Below are 13005 nucleotides of genomic sequence, written 5' to 3'. Positions count from 1 at the left end.
TACTGTCGAGAAGGACGAAATCGGAAAGAGAAGTCGAAAGCTTGAAGTGGTCCCTAACGTGTTCCTTCCGAGTCTTGTAGTAATATTTTTTTTTTTCGGCCCTCCGGATCTTGTAACGTGCATTTTGTTAATCGAGAATGAGAAGGAGATTTTGTTACCTTGTCCGCACTTTACGTTAAATCGTCGCCTGCCGAGCTTCTTTCATTCGCTATTGTTATTGTTGTATTCCCCTCCTCTTTTTCTTTTCTTCTTCAGCCTTAAGGGCTCTGTAATGCATATTTAGTAAATAACATGAGAAGGAGATTTTTCGCTACCTCTTTTACTCACGTGTTGAATTGTCGTTCGCCGATCTTCCTTTGCTTTTGCCATGCTCGATATCGATGCCGTTCGGAGGTACCCGATCGCCGTTGCCTTGACCCGTCTCTCTGTTTGTGGCCGCTGATTTGTCCGGGACCGCTCGAGTTTGACACCTCCTTTCAGAGTTCGAGCTCGGAGGTCTAAGCTTCTCGTCGCCCTAAGGAAGCCGTCTTATCCTTGGCCCATGTTGAGAGCTCTTTTGGAGATCGAGATTTTGATGAGAACCCCCATCCTCGTCGAGACGAGGTTCCCTGCATTTTTAATGTAAATTGTTTTCCAGTTGTCGCTGATGTAGTTTGTCGCTTTCCTTTTTAACCCCTCCCCCTTTCTGTTCTCCTTTTTTTTTTCGAGTGAGGGTTTTCCCCCTGCTCTTAATGGGGTCGCGGGAGCGTGGAGGGGTTGCTGGGAAGGTTCCTCTTTCCCATCCGGTCTTGAATGACTAGACCTTAATTAGTGTCAGGATGAGGTTTTTCTCCTATTTCTGACGTAATCGTTTCAGCTCTGGTTAGGACGAGGTCCTCCTCTTGTCTCTAACAGGGCTATGGGGGCATATACGGGCGTTGTAGGGCCTCTCCCCCCATCCGTCTAGTGTAATCGGGCCTTCGACTTTGCTCAAGTTAGGACGAGGTTCTCCTCCTGTTCCTAAACGGCTGTGGGGGCACATATGGGCATTGCAGGACCTCTCCCCCCATCCGTCTAAATGTAATCGGGTCTTCGACTTTGCTCATGTTAGGACGAGGTTCTCCTCCTGTTCCTAACACGACTGTGGGGGCACATATGGGCGTTGCAGGGCCTCTCCCCCCATCCAGTCTAAATGGAACGGGCCTTCGACTTTGCTCATATTAGGACGAGGTTCTCCTCCTGTTCCTAACACGGCTGTGGGGGCACATATGGGCGTTGCAGGGCCTCTCTCCCATCCGGTCTAAATGGAATCGGGCCTTCGACTTTGCTCATGTTAGGACGAGGTTTTCCTCCTGTTCCTAACACGGCTGTGGGGGCACATATGGACGTTGCAGGGCCTCTCCCCCCATCCGGTCTAAATGGAACCGGGCCTTCGACTTTGCTAATGTTAGGACGAGGTTCTCCTCCTGTTCTAACACGGCTGTGGGGGCACATATGGGCGTTGCAGGGCCTCTCCCCCCATCCGGTCTAAATAGAACCGGGCCTTCGACTTTGCTGAGGTGAAGTTCTTCTCCTGCTCTCGACACGGTTTGTTTCGATCGTCCTGTCGATATAGGCTCGTGCCAAGAGAGAAGACATGTGGATATAAGATTTTTATTAAAAATGAAGTTATCGATAATACATTCGTAAATTTTTCGAGCTCAATGGTCGCGAACGTCTGCTCCTCCGAGCTCCTTGAGGTAATAAGTTTCGGGCCGGACTACTTCCTTGACTTCGTATGGGCCTTCCCAATTTGGGGCAAGCTTCCCTCGATCCTGAGGTTGCGAGACAGCGGCTCGTCGAAGCACTAGGTCTCCTGCTCTAAAGACTTTATTTTTGACCCAGAATTATAATAGCGGGCGACTTTCTGTCTGTAGGCTGCCATCCAAATTTGAGCTACCTCCCACCTTTCTTCCAGCAAGTCGAGGTTGGCTTTAAGACCTTGCGAATTGTGATGTTCGTCGAAAGCCACGACTCGTGCCGACGGGAGCTTGAGCTCAATTGGGATAACAGCCTCCGTGCCGAAGGCTAGAGCGAAGGGGGTCTCCCCCGTGGGCAGTCTTTGGGTAGTTCGGTATGCCCACAATACATGGTAAAGTTCGTCTGCCCAAGTTTTTTTCGCCTTTTCGAGCCTTGTCTTGATCCCTTGCAGCAGAGTTCTGTTGGTCACTTCGGCTTCGCCGTTCGCCTGAGGATGGGCTACCGATGTGAAGTTGTGGGAGATGTTTAGGTCTTCACAAAATTCGACGAATCTCGCTCCCGCAAATTGCCACCCGTTATCAATAATTAGGGTTCTCGGCAGGCCGAACCTGCAAACGATTGACTTCCAGACGAAGTCTTGCACTTTAGCTTCTGTGATTTTTGCCAGCGGTTCGGCTTCGACCCACTTGGTGAAATAGTCAATTGCTACCAGGAGGAACTTCCTCTGCCCCGACGCCACGGGAAAGGTCCAAGGATATCCATCCCCCATTGCGCAAATGGCCATGGGGCACTCAAGGGTGTAAGCTCAGCGGCGGGCTGTCTCTGGACATTGGCATACCTCTGACATCGGTCATACTTTCTGACGTATTCAATGGAGTCACGATACATTGTCGGCCAGTAATACCCTTGGCGGAGCAACTTGTAGGATAAGGATCTAGCTCCTAGGTGGCTTCCGCAGATTCTCTCATGCACCTCCCACAAGGCATAGTCAGCTTCCGAAGGTCGGAGACATTTTAAAAGGGGCAAAGAGTATGATCTCTTATACAGCTTGTCCTCATAGAGGATGTACCGGGAGGCTTGATTTCTGAGCTTCCGAGCTTCTTTTGCATCATGAGGGAGAACTCCGTCCCTGAGATATGCCATCAGTGGGTCGATCCAACTGGGCTCATGATCAATTTCCATCACGGGCCGCGATTCTTCCGTACTTGGGCACCTCAGAACTTCAAAGAGAACACCCTTGGGCAATTCAGTCGGAGCCAGCGTAGCCAGCTTGGAGAGAAGATCGGCCCTGATATTTTCCATTCTTGGAATCTGCCTGATGTGGAAGCTACTAAAGGCGGGGACGAGCTCCTTTACCTTTTCAAGATACTTAGCCATGCTGTCCTCCCGTGCTTCGTAGTTTCCGCTGACTTGTCCCACTACCAATTGGGAGTCGCTGTGAACTTGGAGCCGATCTACTCCCAATGCTTTGGCGATCCTCAACCCTGCAATCAGAGCTTCGTATTCCGCTCCATTGTTAGTTGCGGAAAACTCGAAGCGCAGAGCGTACTCGCGACGATTCCCTCCGGACTGATCAAGATCAGGCCCGCGCCTGCGCCCGACATGTTGGAGGATCCGTCCACGTAGAGGGCCCAAAAGCAATCGGGGGGCTGCTTCTTCTTCGGAGGAGTTCGGTCGGGGCTCCAGGCCGTCAATTTCACCCTGTTCAGGTTCGACTTCCTTCGAGATAGTGCATTCTACTATAAAATCTGCCAATATCTGAGCTTTCACTGTCGGTCTGGGTCGATAGTTGATGTCGAATTCTGTGAGCTCGATCGCCCATTTCGCTATCCTCCCGGAGGCATCTGCCCGGTGCAGGACCGCCTTGATCGGCTGGTCGGTGAGCAACGTTATGGTGTGTCCTTGAAAGTAGGGTCGGAGCCTCCAGGCTGCAATCAACAGGCGTAAGTTAGCTTCTCTAATTTAGTATACCTGGTTTCGGCGTCTCTCAACGCACGACTGATGTAGTAGATCGACCGTTGAATTTTTGCTTCTTCCTTGATGAGAACTGCTGCGAGAACCAAAGGGGAGACCGCCAGGTACAAGAATAGCTCCTCTCCAGGCTCGGGCTTCGCCAACAGCGGAGGTGAGCCGAGGTAGCTCCTTAGTTCTTCGAACGCCTGTTGGTACTCAGTGGTCCAACAGAAATCCTTCGGCGCTCGAGGGTTTGGAAGAAGGGTAAGCACCATTCGGCCGACCTCGCAACGAAGCGATTCAGGGCTGCCACCCTCCCTGTAAGACATTGAACCTCTTTTATCGACTTCGGGGCGGCCATCTCCTGGATGGCGCGAATTTTCTCTGGATTGGCCTCAATCCTGCGCCCCGATACCATGAAGCCCAGGAACTTCCCCGAGGTCACTCCGAAAGCACACTTAGTCGGGTTCAGCTTCATCTTATATTTTCGGAGGGCGCCGAAGGTCTCCTCGAGGTCGGCGACGTGGCTCATGGAAGATTTGCTTTTCACGAGCATGTCGTCCACGTAGACCTCCATGTTGCGGTCGATCTGCTCCTTGAAGATTTTGTTCACCAGCCGCTGATAGGTCGCACCCGCATTTTTGAGGCCGAAAGGCATGACCCTGTAACAGTAAAGACCACGGTTAGTAATGAAAGCAGTCTTTTCTTCGTCTTCTGGCACCATCCTGATTTGATTATAGCCGGAGAATGCGTCCATAAAGGTGAGAAGCTCATGGCCCGAGGTTGCATCCACCAGTTGATCAATTCTGGGCAGAGGGTAGCTGTCCTTCGGGCAGATTTTATTCAGCTTTTTGAAGTCTATACACATCCTCCACTTGCCGTTTGCCTTTTTGACTAGGACGACGTTGGAAATCCAGTCAGGATAATTGACTTCTCTAATGAATCCGGCTTTCAGGAGTTTGTCCACTTCCTCGGCTATCGCTTTCTGCCTCTCTGGTGCATGACCTCGGATTTTTTTCTTCGTCGGTCGATGCTTTGGATCGACGGCGAGACGGTGTTCCATGATTTCTGCGTCAATCCCTGGCATGTCTGCTGGGACCCAAGCGAAAACATCCACATTCTTTCGTAGGAAATCGATGAGCTGCGTCCGCACCTCTTCCCCCAGGTTAGAGCCGATCTTCACCACATGCTCCGCATCCCCATCGTTCAAAGGGATCGAAACCAGGTCTTCGATTGGGCCGCCCCTTTCCTCAGTGAGATCGTCGCGGGCGTCCAATCCATCAACCGGACAGAGGTCAGATTGGTCACTTCTTTGCAAGGCTATGTTGTAGTAGTGTCTGGCCAGGGCCTGGTCTCCCCTGACTTCTCCGACCCCCTGGTTAGTAGGAATTTCAATTTCAAATGATAGGTTGACACCACGGCCCGGAGAGCATTGAGACCAGGTGGCCGAGGATAGCGTTGTAGGCTGACAGCGCCTTCACCACCAGAAAATTCATCAAAGCCCTGGATTGTCTTGGATATCGACCCGCAACCACAGTCAAAGTTATTACCCCCTCCACCGGGACAGCATCGCCGTAAACCCTACCAAGGGGGAGCTAATCGCCCCAAATGACCGTCAAGGATGGATATTTTTGAGAAGACGTCGTAGAACAAAATGTCGGCCGAACTTTCATTGTCGACGAGAATGCGGCGGACATCGTAATTAGCTATATTTAAAGAAACTACAACTGCGTCGTCATGAGGAAATTGAACTCCCCGAGCATCTTCTTCAGTAAAGGTTATGGATTCCACAATCCTTTGTCGCTTAAGGGGTCCGACCAATACATCGGTTGTTTCCTGCCGGGATTCTCCCGAAATGGTGTTGGCGAAATCTGTCGGAGGTCGATCATCGGACTGCTCCATGCCAACTGCTGTTGCCGGAGGAGGAGGAGCCTGGGAGGTCGGAGATGGGGCCGGGCTTGCGGAGCTCGCTGAGACCTGACGCGGAGGCCGTTGACCGCCCGAAGGATGCCCTTCGGGGAGGCATCAGGTGGAGGCCAGACAGAAACTGGAGGAGAAGATATCGGAGAAGATGACCGAAGGCGTCCCGTTGAGCGCTCCTTTAAGAACAAGGGTACTGCGAAGACACGTCCTTCCTCTAGCGCCAATCCTGTTGGTGTAAAAATCTGCCTGCGTCGGAGAAGCTGGAGTCGAGGGAATCGAGGTCGCCACCGGGACCTGCAAAAGAAGTCTAAACCGGAGTTGAGGTTGCTCCGGCAAGACCCTCCGACGCTCAAGTCAGTTCTCTGCCTCAACAAGAATGGAGCGCTCGAACGAAAATTTTAGCAGAGTTTTGAATAGAAATTAGAGCTTAGAGAATAACGTATCTGGGGCCTCCCCCTTTTATAGGCGGAGGGAGCAACGGATTGATAGCGACGTTTGTAACCGCCTAGTAGTGGGCCGCTCGGGGCCAGGAGGAGTTTATTATGAAGAGTAATGGGTGGAGTCGTGGCTGTCACCATGGCTCGCCACGTGAAATCTGTTGCGGAGAGTGGAGCGGCGTCCGTTGTCGCGACTCGCCAGGGAGTGGTGGAGCCGCGCAGTATCCGCCGCAGGAAGTGGAGCAGAGTTGTGGCCATTACTGTGGCCTGCCGCGTGGAGCCTGTTGCGGGGAGTGGTGGTGCCGCGCAGAATCCGTCGCAGGAGGTGGAGCAGAGTTGTGCCGTTACTGTGGCCTGTCAGGGAATCCAGGCCTGTCGGCCGAAGCTCGGTTGAAGCGCCTGGCGGAGAGAGGTGGCTATCCATCTGAAAGAAGCTCGGATGTTGCTGGCGGCCGTCTACCGTTGGGTGCCTTGAGCGTTAGTACTATAGGCGAGGACCATTTGCGGTAGGAGCCTAGTCAGAAGCTTTCTGTGGACGAAGTCCGGCTCCCGTAGGAGCCCGGACGAAGTCTTCCTGCAGTCGGAGTTGGGACGAAGTCCGGCTCCCGTAGGAGTCCGGACGAAGTCTACCTGCAATTGAAGTCGGAGACGAAGTCCGGCTCCCGTAGGAGTCCGGACGAAGTCTTCCTGCAGTCGGAGTCGGGGACGAAGTCTGGCTCCCGTAGGAGTCCGGGCGAAGTCTACCTGCAATTGAAGTCGGGGACGAAGTTCGCTCCCGTAGGAGTCCGGACGAAGTCTTCCTACAGTCGGAGTCGGAGACAAAGTCCGCTCCCATAGGAGTCCGAGCAAAATCTTCCTGCAGTCAGAGTCGGGGATGAAGTCCGGCTCCCGTAGGAGTCCGGACGAAGTCTTCCTGCAATTGAAGTCGGGGACGAAGTCCGGCTCCCGTAGGAGTCCGGACGAAGTCTTCCTGCAGTCGGAGTCGGGGACGAAGTCCTGCTCCCGTAGGAGTCCGGACGAAGTCTTCCTGCAGTCGGAGTCGGAGACGAAGTCCGGCTCCCGTAGGAGTCCGGACGAAGTCTTCCTGCAGTCGGAGTCGGGGACGAAGTCCGGCTCCCGTAGGAGTCCGGACGAAGTCTTCCTGCAGTCGGAGTCGGGGATGAAGTCCGGCTCCCGTAGGAGTCCGGGCGAAGTCTTCCTGCAGCCGGAGTCGGGGATGAAGTCCGACTCCCGTAGGAGTCCGGACGAAGTCTTTCGTCGGTCGGAGTCAGGGACGAAGTCCGGCTCCCGTAGGAGTCCGGACGAAGTCTTTCGTCGTGAATAATCTGATCGACGCTAGTGGGGGTTTATCCCTCGGCAGAACTTGGGAACGCTGCTGAGGCTCGACCGCCGGAGAGATATCGCCGAAGGTTGGACGCCGGTAGAATCCCTGAGTGGTCACTCCTGACACGAACTTCGGCTGAGGGGGAGATTTTATACCCAACATATATATTAATAGAAATATAATATTAATATACTATAATATAATATTAGATCATAATAATTTATTGTATTAATATAAATACTATAATTAATATTAATAAAATATTATATTAATATAAATATTAAATTATAATAAATATAATATTAATATTATTAATATTATATTTATATAAATATTAAGATAATATTAATATTATATTATATTATCACTATTTATTAGTTCATCCTAACCATCTATTGATATTTTACAAAATCTTAGTTATGATCTTCAAATGATATTTTATAAAAAAACTATCAATTTCTACCTCATGAAAAATTTCAAAATTTATCTCTCCCATAAATTTTCACTTTCCATAAAATATAAAAAATGACTTTCAATAAAAAAAAATTTTCATTCTTTCTTATTTGAACTCCAACCAATCAAGAAATCCTCTTTCCACTTCTCAAGAATTGCCTCTTCCCATTCTCCACTTTCCGTGAACCAAACGAGTTTTTAAAAAGCATTAGAGCTGATGTTTGGCCAAACAAGGCAGCAAGCATCATGCAAAACATTCAACATGAAAGGTTGCAATTCATAATTTACTTGTGTAACATGGAATTATGGACTGTTATGAAGTTTTACATAGCAGGAGTATAAGAACAAAAAAAAAAAAAAAAAAAGGATAGGTTGAAAATTGAAATAAACTATCCATTTTTGATATGACAAAACTACCCACCACAGCTTAGGCTTTATATAGATTTTTAGCATACCGGTGTCAAAGCATACCTCATATCATCTGAAATGTACCGGTCATCCGGTATCACATAGAAAATCTGGTATCTGATCAGACACAATCCACAGATTTCCGTTGAGAACGCGGACAGCATCTGCAACATTGACGCGAACACACACAACGGACACAATCCACATATTGCTCACATGTTGCGGTAAACTGGGATACGTTGGCATGTCTCAACTCTCGACCTCTTTGATCAGCTATGCACCATCACAACATGTGAGATAAAAAGTATCTGCTTAATAATCCCAATTCTTTACAACCAGATCAATATTTCTAGATTTCATCAGTTTGACAAACAATCACCAACTACAAGATTGTACTTTACCCTCCACCTCCCACCCACCATTATCAGATGCCTTTGAAGAAGCAGCAAATGCTTTGATCCAAAAAATACTAATATGATCAAAGAAAACCTACCATAAGCTAAATACAGAATATGCCCTTCACTAGCAATATTACAAAAGAAGAACCTCAAAGATCTCATTTCAGATAAAATTGACTACAAAATTGATAACAACACTGGTAATATTCTTTGAGGTATCTATATCATAGAAGGTATAATATTCTTTATATTGGCAATTGCATGTATCTGCATATGCACATCTCCGTTAATTATACATCCTATGTAATATTTATAATTTTCACAGCCATGAACCTGCTAAACAGATACATGTTCATACATTTTGAGTTAGATGCTTCTAGGTTCTATCACTACTTGCTCTTTTTGTTTTCTTCATCCAGAGTGAAGATTAAATTTTCATAATTGTAATTGTGCCAAGTATATGGATGCAATCATTTCTCGAACATCCCTGGCTTAGACCAGGGTGTTCCTTGTAAATGGATTGGATAATTGTGATGATATCAAAGCTTTAGTTTTATGCGTATACTAAACTATTGTTTTCATGATGCCCAAAAAAAAAAAACAAAAACAAACTTAAATAAAAAAGACAGGTTTTTCAGCGGCATTGTAAACTTTGATTTACGATTATACCCATGCATTTCTGCAAGCAAAAGCACAAAAAAAAACAGCTTCATGCCACCTCCTTTTCTGTAGCACATTTAAATCTTTTTGTTTCCACAAGCAACTTTCTTCATAAGTCCATAGAATACATATGGAACTGAAATATCAGTTCAGCTTTCTTTCTAACTTCAACATAGCATTAAATGTATTATGTTCTCAGTTCTCCTTTCACAATGACACAATGACAGAGGTCCTCTTTTTTAACTTCTTTTTACACAAAAAGGTAGACTGCCACACTTATCCATTTCACAGAACTCGAAAAATTCAACCTTAAAGAGCCACATCGAAATCCAACCCCACTGAGAGGAACAAACAACATGTTTCCATGATGAAAAAATAAAAAGGAAAGTAGAAAGACAGCTGAATTTGAAGCATCAACTTACCATGGGATGTTTCTGTCACTCATAAATAACTGAGCTGATGAAAAACATGGATGTCCAATTCAAAGAGTGTCATTCATGTAAATCATTTCCTAACTAGAATAATTGTTGTGAATTAAAGTTCAGTAGAAGCTCCATAAAAAACTGCTACTGATAAGAAAAATTCTTGAAAACATTACACAGCCTCTTTCATATAGGTAAGGCTGACCATACCATGACCGTCCGACCTTGTCCCAACAAGTAAGGCTGCAGAACTGAACTAATTTCTTTTTCAGAAAGAAGGAAGAAATCACCAAAGTTCATAAGAGGGGCCACCATAGTATGCTGATCTTAAGCGACTTAAGATAATAGACCTTCCATGTGATGACCAAAACTTAGGCAATTGCTCTAAATGGTTCCATCAGGAACTATTGTCTCAACATATGGTCAAAGTTGTTTAGGCTCTATTATGATTATATTTTATGACATGCAATTTCTGGTACTAAATCATTATTTCATTTGAAAGTAAGATCACTTATTGCATCTCAACTCTAATAGCCGATTACACATCACTGCATTTTTACCTTGCTGTATTTAACCAGCAAAATGTTTAAAATTGAGACAGCTGAACTAGCATGAGTTGATTGTTAAGTAGTAAACACCTTAATCTTCAGACAATTTAATCTTTATACAACAATTTTCCCTCCCTTTGCACAAGAAACTTCAGTTTTAACTAGAATCAGTACAAGTGGGTTTCAAACACATGATGAATTTTCCTATTTCCATGAATGGCATAACTTGCAACAACCAACATTCTCATTTTTCTATTACAATGGATAGGATGTATCGCAGCAATACAAGTAATGTTGATTATTCAAAGCTGGAGTCAAACATCAGTTTGTCATTGTATTTTCTTTTAAGGTCCTAAAAATAATCATTAACACCAGATGACAAAAGAGAAATAGACAATCGGCAAGGAATAATTTATCATGCAACAGTAATCAATTAGCAGTAGTATTTGGATTCACGAAAATTACAGCTGATTTCTTTAGAAAAAAAAAAAGGAGGGGAGGAAACCTTAGTTAGATACTTCAAGAGTCATCTTGATCCAAAATTACAGAAAACTAATAGATGAGAAGAACAAAATGATTCGCCAGAAAAGGAAGAAAAAAGCTTCTCCAAATTTATACTAGAGGGTGGTGTGATTACCTCGCTGAGCTCGCTTAGCTAAAGACCTCATAGAACTTCTCTATGATGAGCAAGCCTGAGTCGATCGACTCCAATGGATCCTTCCGAAGGCGATGCCTCAAGCAGTTGGGGATCACGGTCGCTATGTCATCTGCTGTCACTTTGTCTCTCCCCTTCAAAGCAGCCAAAGCCTTTGCAGCCCTGTTGGCTACAATATCCCCTCTCAACCCATCAACATTCAGCTCCGCGCACACCTTTGATATCTTCACACGGAGGTCATGATCAATCTGGATGGAACCAAGATTATTCCGAGCTGAGGCAATCTGCCGCTGGAGCTTCTCCTGCTCGGCCCTATATGATTCCCTGAAGCCCTTTGGATCCCTATCAAACATTGCTCTCTCCTCCACAATCTTTACTCTCAGCTCTGCATCCCTCACAGTCCCCACCTGAGCATGCATTCCGAACCTATCAAGAAGCTGCGGCCTCAGTTCTCCTTCCTCCGGATTCCCCGAACCAATGAGGATGAATCGAGCAGGGTGAGAAATTGAGATACCCTCTCTCTCCACACTGTTCCAGCCGGATGCGGCGGAGTCCAAGAGCACATCAACCAAGTGATCATCCAAGAGGTTAACCTCATCGACATAGAGAATTCCTCTGTTAGCTTTAGCTAGCAGCCCGGGCTCAAAGGCCTTGACACCCTCAGTGAGAGCCTTCTCAATGTCAATGGTTCCACAGACCCTGTCCTCGGTGGCGCCGAGGGGAAGGTCTACCATGGTAATCTTGGCGGTCGTTATGGGGAGCTCCTCCCCCTTCGTGACACGCTCCCTGACCTCCATGCCCATGGACTCAGGGTCCTCGGGGTCCGAGTTGAAGGGGTCTCCGACAACCACCTTGATCTCGGGAAGCAAGTCCACCAGGGAACGGACGGTGGTGGACTTGCCGGTTCCGCGGTCGCCCATGATCATGACGCCGCCAATCTTAGGGTCGATGACATTGAGAAGAAGGCATAATTTCATCTCTTCCTGGCCGACGATGGCCGAGAAGGGGTAAACCGGTCGCTGGCTTTCCTTGGCCACCAGCTTCTTGGCCTAAGAGTAACAAGATTTTGGTGGACAGAGATTAATTCTATTTCTATTCAACAAATCAATTCTTATACATGAACAACAAAGTTTCAACGCGTAGTATCTGTTTGATGGAATGCGGTGGTCTCAGATGTGAATAAGAAATTTAGATGCTGAAAAGAAGGGGGAAGGATAGAGGGATTTACTGCTTCACTGAAGCTGGTATCAGGGACTGCGACATTAGATATGATGGAGCGGCGTGCTCCTCTTCTAAAGCCGGTTCCAATTCTTCGGTGGAAGTTGCTTCTATGCTGAATGCGGGCTGTGGAAGAGAGCAAGAAAGCAAATGATGATGGGTGGAAAAGAGCTAGGGCTTGTAAAAGGGTGTCTTCGTTGATTTTGTTACTAAATTGGTTCGTTCCATCTTTCCGTTTGGGAGATTTAAGTGGACTTACCGGGAAGTGAGGCAGAAGAGAGAGGGGTGGGTAAGGGAAGCAACGTTTGGGCTCCGGAAGCAAGAACGGTGGCGGATGAGGACAAGGTGGAGGAGAGTGCGGTTAGCGCCGCCATGGTAGGAGGGGCTCGAGATTTAGCGTCGTGATCCGCGGCGCTCCTTCGAGTTCCGGCCTTGGAGACGGAGGTGGGTGAGACGAGGAGTGCGTTGGATGGAGGAGGAGAGGCTGGAGAGTCGGAGATAGGACATGGGAGGACAGAGAAAGCTCGATTCTGGGAGGGCTTCGGTCGAGCTGGTTTGTGAGCTTGGCGGAGTTGGGTCTGGCCGAGTAGGACCCAAAGCGGACGCACGGAGGCGCGCATTTGGGTTAGGGGTTTGGTCCCATTCACCCGTTTTAGCTAATGTTTCTGAGAGAGGTTGCTAACTCCGTTCCCAAGGTTCGTACAATTATACTTATATGGCAGCATTCGCACCATCTTTCTCGTCAATCGGAAGTGATTTTTAAGAAAAAAGAAAGTTTCCTTGAGGACAAAATGCATCGTCATGGAGAATGAGACTGGCAGAGAAGATATCAATAAGGTATGGGCATGGGTATCCCAGCACAAGCATATAAAGAGATGAAACATTGA

General features: G+C 47.4%; 1 protein-coding gene across 4 annotated transcripts; it reads right to left on the bottom strand.

Moving 5' to 3' along the window:
* Positions 1-8152: 8152 nt before the first annotated feature.
* LOC105048171 (magnesium-chelatase subunit ChlI, chloroplastic) lies at positions 8153-12753 on the bottom strand. Of its 4 annotated transcripts, none has more exons than XM_019851547.3 (4): positions 12378-12753; positions 12129-12244; positions 10883-11949; positions 8153-8490 (listed from the first exon to the last, which is right to left on the bottom strand). In XM_019851547.3, the coding sequence occupies exons 1-3, from the start codon at positions 12736-12738 to the stop codon at positions 10897-10899; spliced, it is 1530 nt and encodes a 509-aa protein (XP_019707106.2). In that variant the 5' UTR covers positions 12739-12753; the 3' UTR covers positions 8153-8490; positions 10883-10896. The 4 variants fall into 4 exon arrangements, with proteins under 4 accessions (XP_019707106.2, XP_073116535.1, XP_073116534.1 ...); XM_073260434.1 differs by lacking the exon at positions 8153-8490 and adding an exon at positions 8668-8686; XM_073260433.1 differs by lacking the exon at positions 8153-8490 and adding an exon at positions 8698-8716.
* Between the last annotated feature and the right edge of the window lie 252 nt (positions 12754-13005).

Source organism: Elaeis guineensis, chromosome 7, assembly GCF_000442705.2.
Source record: "Elaeis guineensis isolate ETL-2024a chromosome 7, EG11, whole genome shotgun sequence".
Classification (NCBI taxonomy): domain Eukaryota; kingdom Viridiplantae; phylum Streptophyta; class Magnoliopsida; order Arecales; family Arecaceae; genus Elaeis; species Elaeis guineensis.
Note: the sequence above shows the minus strand (reverse complement) of the source record. Positions and strands in the feature narration are given on the sequence as shown.